This window comes from Polyodon spathula, chromosome 10, assembly GCF_017654505.1.
Source record: "Polyodon spathula isolate WHYD16114869_AA chromosome 10, ASM1765450v1, whole genome shotgun sequence".
NCBI lineage: Eukaryota > Metazoa > Chordata > Actinopteri > Acipenseriformes > Polyodontidae > Polyodon > Polyodon spathula.
This window is the reverse complement of record NC_054543.1, coordinates 44,419,927-44,432,785: the sequence shown is the minus strand read 5'-3', so window position 1 is coordinate 44,432,785 and position 12,859 is coordinate 44,419,927. Positions and strand designations below refer to the sequence as shown.

Below are 12,859 nucleotides of genomic sequence, written 5' to 3'. Positions count from 1 at the left end.
GATCATTCATAGTATAAAAATGATGTTCCCAGTTAACGTGCTGTCTGGAGGAACAGTCCAGTTCTGAAAACACTCTTGGTGTTTGCTGTCACCGTTCCAAGTGCTCCTGAGCTTTGCTCTGCGTGTGTTTATGCGTGTGTGTGTGTGTAATATATATAAAATGTATGTATATATAATGTATGTATGGGTGTGGGGCAGTGCCCTGCTTAATAAACTTGTATTTCTTATTAGAAGCTGATTAAAGGTAGTTCAGTTTTTCAAGAGTACAGCTCAGCTGGGGAAGTAAAACTGAAGCCAGCGTGCAAGGGCTGTGTGAAGGGAGGTTCCTGTGGTTCCAAGTAGAACAGGCCTGTAAAGAACACGCGTGCCGTTTCTGAACTGGAGGCTGCTGAAGCTGCTTGTTGCAGCAGTGATAGAGGAAGCGTATGATTTCACATGACTAAAATCACTGTGTGTGTGTCGGCATGCTGCCAAGGCCAGCCTGCATCTCCAGCCTTTCAACAGAGTCTTAGTCAACAGTTTAAAGTTCTGCCATGCAGAATAAAGACTTTGAGGAGTATTTGGGCCATATTCTGAAACACTTGCGTGTTAGTGTTAAATGAGAAAAGCATTTAACTTGGCACACTTAAGTGAGCACTAACACGTGAGTGCTGTTTCTGAATATAACCCTTTTTTATGTGAATATTTTTAATTTTGCACAATGCAATATCACCATGCCCAGTCCCTTATACAAGTTGCCCACAGTATAGGCTTTTGTAAGGGGCTGTTGTGCATTTACTAATCTGTCCCAATACTGGTTGGAGAGTAGGGCTAAGCCTGCTGAGTGTTTCAGTGAACTGGTGAAAATAGAAAGGCCTAAATCTAAAATACATTCCCTGGGAAGCTGTGTAGCTGCTGTACAATGCGGGTTCGGCGGTCAGAAAGAAATATGTTGACTAGAAGTTTATTTTCTTTCAAGAAAAATAGACCAGGAATTCGATTATGGTATGTAAATGACACAGCGGGCCCTGTTGACCGAGAGGCTGATTTTGGTGAATGGAGATTATTGTATGCACAAAACTGCTTTAGACTCTACTGTTGCTCATCATGACCACAGCTTACAAGGGGGAGCAGGGGGCTGGTTTGATCCGGATTCATCATCCATACACGTTAGAAATACTAAAGAAACTGAATAAATTCAGTGACAAAGGTTGCACTGAAACACTGAGAAAGACCTCTAGGAGAAACCTTTGTCATTGAATTTATTCAGTTCGAGTTAATAACTAAAGAGTTAACAAAAATTACTGCTAGATAGGAAGTCATTTGAATAATTTGAATTTAAACAAAACTGATTTTCTTCCTGTAACTTATTAAGTAATTGTATTGTGTTAACATTCACACACAGAGACACACAAAGAATAATAATAATAATAACACAATAATTTCAGTATTCCTACATAATAATCCTTAATAATCCTATAGTTATCTGTAAATTAAATAGCATTGCACAAAAAACGAAGTTATTGCTTACAGAAATGCAACGAATGTAAAGCCGTGAATTGTATTCTATATCTTTCATTGTGAGGCAGAATTTCGGTTGAGAACGGATGGAAGGACTGCCCTGCGCTGTTTTCACTTCGTTACATCTCCTAGTTTACTTTGTGTTTAAAAGTCAATGCATTGACAAGGCAGGGCTGCAATCCCGCGTCTCCCCAGCAGGGGCCGCTGCCGCCCGGCTTGCACGACACACAGCGAGTTCTTTGCTGGTCGATGGGAGCCGTGATGTCAGGCTTTGCAGATGAGTGGAGGAGCTAGAAAGAGGACTTCCTGTATTCGGAGCTCCATCCAAGCGGAGTGCTGGAGTGTGAGTGTGCGGCGAATGAATTCGAGTGTCCCTGCAGTAAATCACCACTCCACTATCCCTCCCCGTCATCTTCAAACACTGCACCGTGCTAGCGGCTGCTGTGAGTCAAGCGCACCGCAGCCTGCGTGTCTAACTCGGGATAGCACAGGATCTGCAGAGCGGCTGAATATAAGACGGGCCCTAGCACTACTGCAGTGCTGGCATTACCGCTGCAAGAAGGATCGTTTCACAGCAAAAAAGAGGAATTGATTACCTACCCGCATTTCTGAAGCGATTGGTGCACCGAGTCTTGATGTGATCTCTGTACTGCAAGAGGCATGACTGTTCTCAAACTCACTGACCAGGTAAGTGGTTTTAAAATGAATCGCACTTAGTGTGTGTGTGTGTGTATATATGTATATGTATATGTATATGTGTATATACGTGGTAAGGATAGAAAAAAAATCATTTGATTCGTTTTGCAAAAAGAAAAGTGTCAATACTGGACTGTATAATGTTGTCCCGATCAATGCCCGATTTGATTTGTGCAGTCGGTAGCTGTGAAATGTCCAGGCGATCTTGTTGGTGTGTTTTGGTTATTTTGTAGTGTTGCGTGTCGTGGAAAACAGGGCAGTGAGATACAACACTAACAAGGTCTGTGTTTTTGACAGGGATGTTCAAATGTTATTAACGCGTTGTAAAATACCTTCTTTAATTATTATTTTGTCTTTGCTTGTGACGTTGCCGCCTTGTCAGATGGATATGTTTTTCGTGGTTTGCTGCTTCTTGTCAAAAATGTAAAACAAACAACGCCAACGATTAACATCTTATTTTAAATATAAGAACTGTAATACGACCGTTTAAAATGAGATGTATACTGTAAAGGAACAAAGCATCGTATCGTTGTTTTGTAACAGATAACAAGCAGAACGGGAAGCGCGTTTTCTTTCTCTCAGCACAGAAATGTGTTTTTGTTCAAGCAGTAGCTGTATTTTTTAGGTTCCTCATTTCCATCTTCCTCAGTGAGTGCGACTTGCGAGGTGTTGCAGAGGAAGTGTGTTATTGGCTGTCATTATTTTAAATAAGCAGACCGATTACTTGAGTGTTTCTTTCGGTTGTGTATATATAATATAACATTTTACAGTACTCGCAATGTAGTCTACGTCCCAGCTTCTCATTCCTTTGAGCACAGACTAGTTTAAGTGAGACTGCTTGATTTAATTACCTGGTTTTTTATGTCTGTGTCGACACTGGCTAGTGCTCAAATAAATCAACTTCGTGGACCCCCCCGAGTTTATTTGGTCCCAAGGCAAAAAAAAAAAAAAAAAAAAAATCTTTGTGATTTAATTGTTTAACATTCCCCACCATACTTAAAACGGTATATCTTAATTACTGAAGCTGCAAACTCATTGCATATAGCTTTGCATGCACTTTTACTAAATCGAGTGGAAACTGTTTTAAAATGCCATGCAGACTACTGTAGCCTCACTCCCTGGTGCTTTACAAGAAAGCCACTTTTTCAGGAACAACGGCTTGAAAGCTGGTTCTGGGAGAACTGGTTTGAGGTGACTTTGCTCTATCAAACCCCAAGTCTCCCCTGGTGTGCCGTGCAGCAGCCTGAAACATAGTCTCCTGACACCAAGTTCCAAGCCACAAAGTGGCTTCATGTTCCCTCAGTTTAAGAGTTTGATTTGGGTTGCTACCTGCTGCTGTGGATTAATAACACTCCACTGCCTTGCTGTCAACTGTTACAGGACCCCCCCCCCGCAACCAGGGTTTAGCATGGCAGTTGTTGGCACTATAGTTTACTATGTATAGTATTCATATTCTAGTGCAGCAGTAAAATGACAGTCAACAAGGATGGAAGTAAGACTCCTATTGCATAGCAGTTTGATCCATTCCAGGTTTTACTATCACCTCAATTAGCCACAGTGTACAGGTAACAAGCTTGGTCCATTAGTCATAGTAAAACCAGGAATGCCCCAAACTGCTGTGCAATAGGAGTCTTATTTCCATCCTTGCAGTCAAAGTGACGCATGTGAGTGATTGACTAATCTCACATCACATAAGTGTGCAGTGCGTGGTTTCAGGTGGACGGAGGTGCATTTGCAGTATATAAATTAAATTTTAGGACACTGATAAGCTGCTTTAAAACAATCCTAAGCAGTAATAACACATATTGCACAAAAAGCAGTGTTATGAAACATTCACAGCATGAGCGGCAGACATTATCAGAAACTGCTTGCTGCTCTCTGCTCAGCAGAGACACTTCCTGTCTCGGGAAGAATCATGAAATCTAGCTGAGCTATTAAAAACCATCTCACCACAGAGACTGACTTCTGAGTCTGTTACACTGTAGCCAGTCATTTAAATGTCAGTATATTTGTGGTCAATCGTAACACATAAGTCATGTAACTTGTAAATTTGTTCTTTTCTCCCCTCTCTCCTCTGCCTTTACAATGCATCCAGAAGTGAACTTTTGAAACTGATTTTAGGGAGGTTTTATGCAGGTTGTTAACACTGTACTTAGCCACCTGCATCTTTACACACTGCAGACACCCCATTCAGCCACCCAGAGCTACAGTGTTGGAGGACAATGCAGCCCTGAGCAGCTTACAGGCAATCCTGCAGGCACCCGGCCAGACCACAGGGGTCGCTGGTGCGTGGTGAGCTGAGGACACCCTGGCCGACCTGCCCTTGGTCCCCCTGGGCGGCGCTCGGCCAATTGTGTGCCACCCCCTAGGAACCCCCGGTCAGCAGTGACTTTGTCTGGGTTTGAACCTGCAATCTCCAGGCTTTGGGGCACATCCTCGCGGAGCGCCTTTACTGGATGCGCCGCTCGGGAGCCCCTATGACTTTACTTTCTACCCGAATAGACTATTTTTTTACTACTAAATCAAAAATTCTGTCGATTACATTGTCAGACCATGCACCGGTGATATGGGAGCTGAATGCTTCAGAGTTTAAAAGTTTTATTAGTACTGAGTTACAGCAATATTTTGAATTTAATAACCTGGCCTGTGATACTCTGACAGTGTGCAAAAGCTTTTTTGAGAGGTTGCATGTTCTCTTTTTCAACTACTAGGAAAAGAAAAAAAGATTCCCTATATATAAATATATAATTTAGAACAGCAACATAAACAACAGCAATCTTCAAGAATTAAGCTTAATGAAGCCCGTGGATCTCTCAGTAACTTACTGATCGGAAAAATAGAATGGAATTAGCGATTTCTGAAACGGCGTTATTATGAACATGGTTGCAGGGCCAGTGGGCTTCTAGCTTCTCAACTAAAGAAGCAACAAGCTTCTTCCATATTGCAGAAACTTCAAACCGCTGGCAAAGATAACAGCGTCTTAAACAGGGCCAGAGCAGATACCTGGAGCCTTTACCAAGATTTATGGGATGCTGTGCAAAAACACTGATACTTGTAAAGATGCGGAAGAAATTAAGGATTTTCTTCAGAGTATAGATAACCCACAATTACCGTTAGCACTGTTAAAGAAAATAAAATGAACCCATTACTGCAATGGAAATAAATGAAGTAATCAAGAACCTTAAAAATAATAAAAGCCCTGGCCCTGACAGCTACAGAAATGAGTTCACCTTCGAGTCAGGAGTGCTTCCCCTTACATGGAGGGATGCAATCATAACTGTGAATCCTAAGGAGGGTCAAAGACCCAACCAGGTGTGGATCATATCGCCCAATCTCATTACCCACGACCTACAACAACAATTTTAGCGCAAAGACTGAATTATGAAGGAAATGATCCACCCTGATCAGACAGGCTTTATAACCGGGCGTTACTCAGGAGGCAGTATACATAGACTTGTGAATGTTGTGGCACATTCCCGAGGTATTGTGGTTCTCTCTTTAGATGCTGGAAAGGCGTTTGATAGGTTGTCGTGGGCTTTTTTATTCCAGACATTAACTCGTTTGGATTTGGTCCAGATTTTTTAAAATGGATCCAGATTTTGTACTCCTCCCCCCAAGCCTCAGTGCGAGTTAACGGCAGTATCTCTGACTCTTTTAGACTGGAGAGGGGAACAAAACAGGGACGCCCGAACAGGATGATCCTCAACAGGTTAAAACCTCGTTCTCATTTAAATGGCCAAACCATCCTCCTTAGATAAGGTATTTAAAGCAAACTACTCCAAATTTAGCGAGCAGATTAAAAAAGATTTAGATCCCTCGTCTGTTTTACCCCTTTCTTTGTTGGGCAGAGTGGAAGTTATCAGAATGAATCTCCTGCCCAGATTGCTCTATCCGTTTCAAATTGCCCTAAATTGAGAGACTACTGAAAGTTAGTTTTTAAAGTAGTCACTGATATATTTGCTGTACGCATATAACAGGACTCCCAGGTTGCAATTTTAGTGTTCCCAGACGATGTGGACGGCAGAGATCAGAAGTATCTTCTGCGGATCTTACTAGCACTGTGAATAGGCTTAAAGCCGAGCCTCCAACACATGAGATGTGGCTGAACAAAATTAGGGGTGTGTTTGTAATGTAGAAAATCACATGTATGTTAAGATTGCAGAAAGAAATGTTCTGAGAGAGATGGACCCCAGCTATGAATATACTAAACATGTAAGAACTGTAAAGAAAGTATGTAACGCCCCCCTTTTTTTATTATTTATATATTTTTGTTATTTACTTATTCACTTTTCTTATTGCCTATTTCATTTCTCTAATTACTTCATTAACTGAATGTACCCTCTACAAGGTTGAACGTATTTCTTGTAACTGTGTTTCTCTCTGTAATACTGCAAAATGTTATTATGGTGACCAGTATAACTGTTATTCTGTGTTATTTTCTGCAAAAAACTACAAATAAAAACAATAAGTTAAAAAAAAGTCCTGCTCAAGCACGCAAATGAACTGGTAATAATAATAATATGATGTGAATTTGATCAAAAGATGATGTGAGCGTCCACTGGAACCGCAGGAGCACTGTCCTTTAGGCTGAGGGGAGCGATGGCTTCCGAGTTGAGGACCCTGTAGCTGTGACAAACGGCAGCTCTGGTGGTTGCCCTGGTAACAGTGATGGGCTGTGTCGCTGAGGAAGTGCAGTTTCGTTTTGCCTCCTCAGTGAGCAAACCTGCCTTATATGGGGCTCGCTGCTGCCGAGAACTGTGGGCAGGTTCACTCATCCTGTTAGAGTTTCTTAAACCGTTACACAGTGGCCCATGTTTTACACTGTAGGCAAACTGCAGTCAATAGTAAATGGTCACTGAAAACAGGCTTGGAAATCTGACAGGACCGGCTATCTGGACCATAGAAAGTGTTCACTTTGTGCCACAAAGGTGTGCTGTGCAGTCATGTACCCTCACACTGCCATCCTGTCAGAACATGCCCCTAGTGAAGCTGGACTCGCATCAGGGATATACAACTTGTACACAGTACAGAACGCTGCAGGTTTGAGAGATTTCCTAATACAGGAAGCCATCATGTGAGAAGCTCATTACTGTGGTACCCCCGTGCGTTGCTTCCTTGCTGTCCTCCCCGTGGCACAGAGCTGTTCCCAAGTCTCCTGTAAGCGTTTCTGGAGAGCAGTTTGCATCAGCAGAGACCTGCAGATGCTAACATAGCTACTTCTTTGAGAGGGTGTGATCCAGCACAGAAACACAGTCACTGTTCACAGATACAATGGAACAAATCAACTCATTTAATTCATGTGCAACACCTTCAACCTGCTGAGCAATATCTCCACTCCACCCCCTTTCAACTGCCAACCTCCCTGATCCAGCGCAGAGTCTGTGTGGTACGTTTCTGTGGCTGTGCAGGTTCCGTGCTATGCTAGGTACAGGGGCCTGTGACACCTCTGGGCTTGCTGCCTAAACCAGCTAATTAGACTCCTGCTACAGTAAAACCAGGATGCGCTGGGAGTCTTATTTTGATACACATTGCTGCAGCTGCTCCCTGACCTCCGCAGTCCCAATAAATGTTGTGTTTGGCCCAGGCTCAGTTTGGTGTGTTTTTTGAGGCTCTGTTTATATTTTTTATGGGTTTAATTGCAGAGTTGCCTGCCAGTGGAAGAGAGAAGGAAGTAGTTGAGGACGCCCTCTCAGCTTGGTTGCCTGGCCTTGTCTGCTCCGATACAAATACTCTGCTCTCTGCTCCGATACAGACGCACCGCTCTCTGCTCCGATACAGTCGCACCGCTCTCTGCTCCGATACAGACGCACCGCTCTCTGCTCCGATACAGACGCACCGCTCTCTGCTCCGATCGCACCGCTCTCTGCTCCGATACAGACGCACCGCTCCGATACAGTCGCACCGCTCTCTGCTCCGATACAGACGCACCGCTCTCTGCTCCGATACAGACGCACCGCTCTCTGCTCCGATACAGACGCACCGCTCTCTGCTCCGATACAGTCGCACCGCTCTCTGCTCCGATACAGTCGCACCGCTCTCTGCTCCGATCCGATACAGTCGCACCGCTCTCTGCTCCGTCGCACCGCTCTCTGCTCCGATACAGTCGCACCGCTCTCTGCTCCGATACAGTCGCACCGCTCTCTGCTCCGATACAGTCGCACCGCTCTCTGCTCCGATACAGACGCACCGCTCTCTGCTCCGATCGCACCGCTCTCTGCTCCGATCCGCACCGCTCTCTGCTCCGATACAGTCGCACCGCTCTCTGCTCCGATACAGTCGCACCGCTCTCTGCTCCGATACAGTCGCACCGCTCTCTGCTCCGATACAGTCGCACCGCTCTCTGCTCCGATACAGACGCACCGCTCTCTGCTCCGATACAGTCGCACCGCTCTCTGCTCCGATACAGTCGCACCGCTCTCTGCTCCGATACACCGCTCTCTGCTCCGACGCACCGCTCTCTGCTCCGATACAGTCGCACCGCTCTCTGCTCCGATACAGACGCACCGCTCTCTGCTCCGATACAGACGCACCGCTCTCTGCTCCGATACAGACGCACCGCTCTCTGCTCCGATACAGACGCACCGCTCTCTGCTCCGATACAGACGCACCGCTCTCTGCTCCGATACAGTCGCACCGCTCTCTGCTCCGATACAGTCGCACCGCTCTCTGCTCCGATACAGATCGCACCGCTCTCTGCTCCGATACAGTCGCACCGCTCTCTGCTCCGATACAGACGCACCGCTCTCTGCTCCGATACAGTCGCACCGCTCTCTGCTCCGATACAGTCGCACCGCTCTCTGCTCCGATACAGCTCTCTGCTCCGATACAGTCGCACCGCTCTCTGCTCCGATACAGTCGCACCGCTCTCTGCTCCGATACAGTCGCACCGCTCTCTGCTCCGATACAGTCGCACCGCTCTCTGCTCCGATACAGACGCACCGCTCTCTGCTCCGATACAGACGCACCGCTCTCTGCTCCGATACAGACGCACCGCTCTCTGCTCCGATACAGTCGCACCGCTCTCTGCTCCGATACAGACGCACCGCTCTCTGCTCCGATACAGTCGCACCGCTCTCTGCTCCGATACAGTCGCACCGCTCTCTGCTCCGATACAGACGCACCGCTCTCTGCTCCTCGCACCGCTCTCTGCTCCGATACAGACGCACCGCTCTCTGCTCCGATACAGACGCACCGCTCTCTACTCCGATACAGTCACACTGCAGGAGCTACAGTGTACAGTGTACATTGCCTCTTGTCTGCTTCACTGTTCCCAGGTCTACAGAGACACGAGCAGGCACTCTGGGTGCCTGTGCATGTTGCCCTGGGGGAGGCTGGATTAGGGTTAAAGGTGGATTTGTGACTTGTGATTTTGTTTCTGTTTAACTTTACATGCGTTTGAACAGTTTAACTTGAACATACTGGGAAAGTTTGAGAAAAGCCATGATAATAAGCATTCCATCCCTACAGTTCAAATTACTGCAGTGTGAATAGGTGCTTCAGACTGCCAGTGGACAGCATTCTATTGTGTTGATTATGAAATGTATTGACTTACTTACACCTAATGACAGGGTAGCAGTTCTGCAGACATGAATCCACCCTGTTCTACAGCAGCGTTGTTTGTAGTGGAGCAGTGGGAGTTTGTGACCCAGCTGTGTTCCTCAGTCTCTCATGGCCCCAGCACTGCATGTTTCTGTGTTTTTATCTGGCTGCTGTAATGAAGTCCACAGACATGTGTCTTGCTAAACTGTTCATCCTTCTTTGTAGAATCAGATGAAATGCTCTCGCTCTGTACTGGGTGGGGTTTTCTAAATTTAAGTTGGTGTGTGTGGTTTCTTTTTCTTCTCTCTCTCTCTCTCTCTCTCTCTCTCTCTCTCTCTCCTCTCTCATCTGCCTCTCCCCTCCCTCTCGCTGCCTGTGAGAGGAAGTGAAACAGCTAGTTCTCTGATTCTTGCCTTCTTCCAGATTCTGTGGAATAAAACAGCTCTGCATTGCCCCAGATCTTGTATCAAGCTAACAGACAGACAGACTGAAAACAAATGAACCAGACATTCGGGGGAATAAACACAGGGAATTCCCAAGACTACAACTTGGTAGTTGTGGTGATTCCCGCTGTCCAGGGTTCAGAATGAGATGAAAGATGTTATTTGTTTGCTGCTCTGTTTTGGGTTTATACACACAGCAACTCTCATTCAGATGCCATTGTCCTTTAAGAAACACTGCGCTCAGCCATTGCCCTTCGGAACTCAGCCACTCGGAGAAGAACAACTTCTCTTTGTTCGCCCTGCTCCTCCCTGTGATGTGTAGTGATGTCATGCTCTACACTAGCAAGTTGTTCTCAAACGGTTTTGTAAATGGAGAATTTTATGAAAATCTCTGGGTACAGTGGATACTCATATCTCTATAACCAGGGAGAATCAAGATCCAACATGACACTTATCAATCACTTGAAATACTTCATAAAGAAGAAAAGTAATTGACAAACTGAAAACTAAATAAATTCAGTTTATCAATGACTTTTCTTCAAGTGATTGATAAGGGTCCTGTTGGATCGTGATTCTCCTTGGTTAGAGATGTTTTCTGTTTTTGAATGCTCTATAGTAATATAAAATAAAGTCTCTCACAAAGAGTATTTTACTATATTAAGAGACAGAGTCAGATTGTTTAAGTTCAAAGAATGAAAACAAATTCTTTTTCAGTTTTCATTGTTTAAGTATGTGGGCACAGTGCTTGTTGGGTGTGTTGCTGATCGAGATGCCACGGTGTTTGCAGGCTGTGCCAGGGCTGGGAGGAAGTGGCCTAGAGTTTACCTGGGTACACTCACACACCCCTGGAGGATGGAGACAGGCTATTAAAGGCATGCAGCGGACAGGCTGCCAGGGACCGTGGCCAAACTATCATGAGTGTGTAAAGAGAGAGCTGCACTGCACTTAGAGAAGGGACCCAACTACAGCACAGTGTTCATGTACTAACAGTGAGTTAACTGAACTCAAGGGATCGCTGTGTTCACTATCTCTGCATTTAGAATCACTACTCCCATTTCCTTTCACTGGCTGCATACTGAATTCCATATGCATTCAAACTTTTAAAGACTCTGTCCCTATTACCAAAGTGTGAGGTTATGTGAAGAATGCTTTGCCATGCTGTAATTATTTAATGAGTAAAGTAGTTTGGCATTCTCGCAGCAGGTGACAGGAGCCAGTCATCGCACTTCTGGTCTGGAATGCAGTGTGCGTTTGTTACAAGATGCGTGTTGGTTTTGTAATATTTTTCTAGTTTTGTATGTTGCTATGCTTTCTCTGTGTATTTCCTTAAATTAAATGTAAAGGCAAGCTTGTGGAAAGTTTCTGATAAGGATGTGTGGAGGTTGTCGGTGTCTTCTGCTGTAATCTCTTGTAGTGATGTATCTCATTAGCTGTGTGTGTGTGTCACATGAATGAATTGTGAGGATGTTTATTAGAAGGACTAAGAGGACTCCAAAGCTGTAAAGGAGGAAAGTTACAACAGAAAGAATTGTTGAAGAATGGTGTAACCACAGGTTAGGTATAATAGGCTTGTTTAGAGATCCTTTTTGTGTTGCATGCTGATTGTGAGGTTTAATAAAGTCTTGCTATTAAACTGCCTATTTGTTGTGGTGAGCGAGTCATTCTGGGCTGTTCCACACAATAAGACTGACACCAGTGAGCCATTTAACAGGTGCTACAGTCTGTGCACTTCTGTCTTTGTTCCCAGGTAGAGTGACACCTGTTGAGATTGGAATCTTGTTTTTCAAGGGGGACCTTACCGAGCGCTGAATTGTACAGGAGTTGGGACGGTTATAATTCCACAGTGTTCAAGCCACGCACTCAGCAGATTGGGATGCAGTGGTTGTATGTGTGCTGTACTACTGTAATGGGTACAGCTGTGTGCTTGTACAGGTAGAAAATGAAGCATTGTGCACTGGAGATGGGTCTCTCATTATAAGAGATGGGTGTCTGTCATTATAGGAGATGTGAATGTTGTGTGCTGGAGATAGGTGCCTCTCATTATAAGAGATGACATCTTGTGCAGTTCAGTCTGTGAAATTATTTCTGTTATAATAAGATGAGCCCTGCACATGACTTATTCACTTATTGTATAAATCCCAAACTAGAACGGCTTGTTGGTTTTTAAATGTACATCTATGCCGTGTTTTTTTATGAACTGGGACGACTGTACACCAGATGAGATATGCTGGAGGTTTGCCAACTCTTAATGGTGATTGTTTGTTTAAAGCACAGGACTGGCTATACTGACTTGGCTTTCCTGTAAGAGTTGCACTTGACCTTATCTGATTAGCATGTGCTGCTCAGGGCATTTCCACTCATGTACTGCAGCAGCTCTGTAGAATAACATTGTCCACGATGCTGCGCTATATAAAGACCTACAGTACAGCTGTTAGGAGGCTGACCGTGAACAATTACCGGTTAACAATTCAGCGAATCTGCCAATCTGCTCCTCTCATTCATTATTCATTTCATTGGAAAGTAAAACTACTGGAAGTCCTGTAGACAAGCTTACTGTGCAGTAGCGTACACTGAAGAAGACGCACAGCAGCACATAGAGCTGGTTAATCTGCATGTCTTTCCCATTTCAAATTTATAAACCTTCATTTTCAATAGTACTAACAGTTTTGATTCTTGGCAGC

The 12,859-nt window shown here is 44.7% G+C and overlaps 1 protein-coding gene across 1 annotated transcript in view; it reads left to right on the top strand.

Moving 5' to 3' along the window:
• The first annotated feature begins 1,760 nt into the window (after positions 1–1,760).
• The window catches only part of LOC121322392 (serine/threonine-protein phosphatase 6 regulatory ankyrin repeat subunit B-like), a 34,318-nt gene continuing 23,219 nt past the window's right edge, over positions 1,761–12,859 (top strand). Inside the window, exon 1 of the mRNA XM_041262288.1 lies at positions 1,761–2,187. Within this exon, the coding sequence (XP_041118222.1) occupies positions 2,161–2,187 (27 nt within the window). The 5' untranslated portion in view covers positions 1,761–2,160. The remainder of the gene's footprint in view (positions 2,188–12,859) is intronic.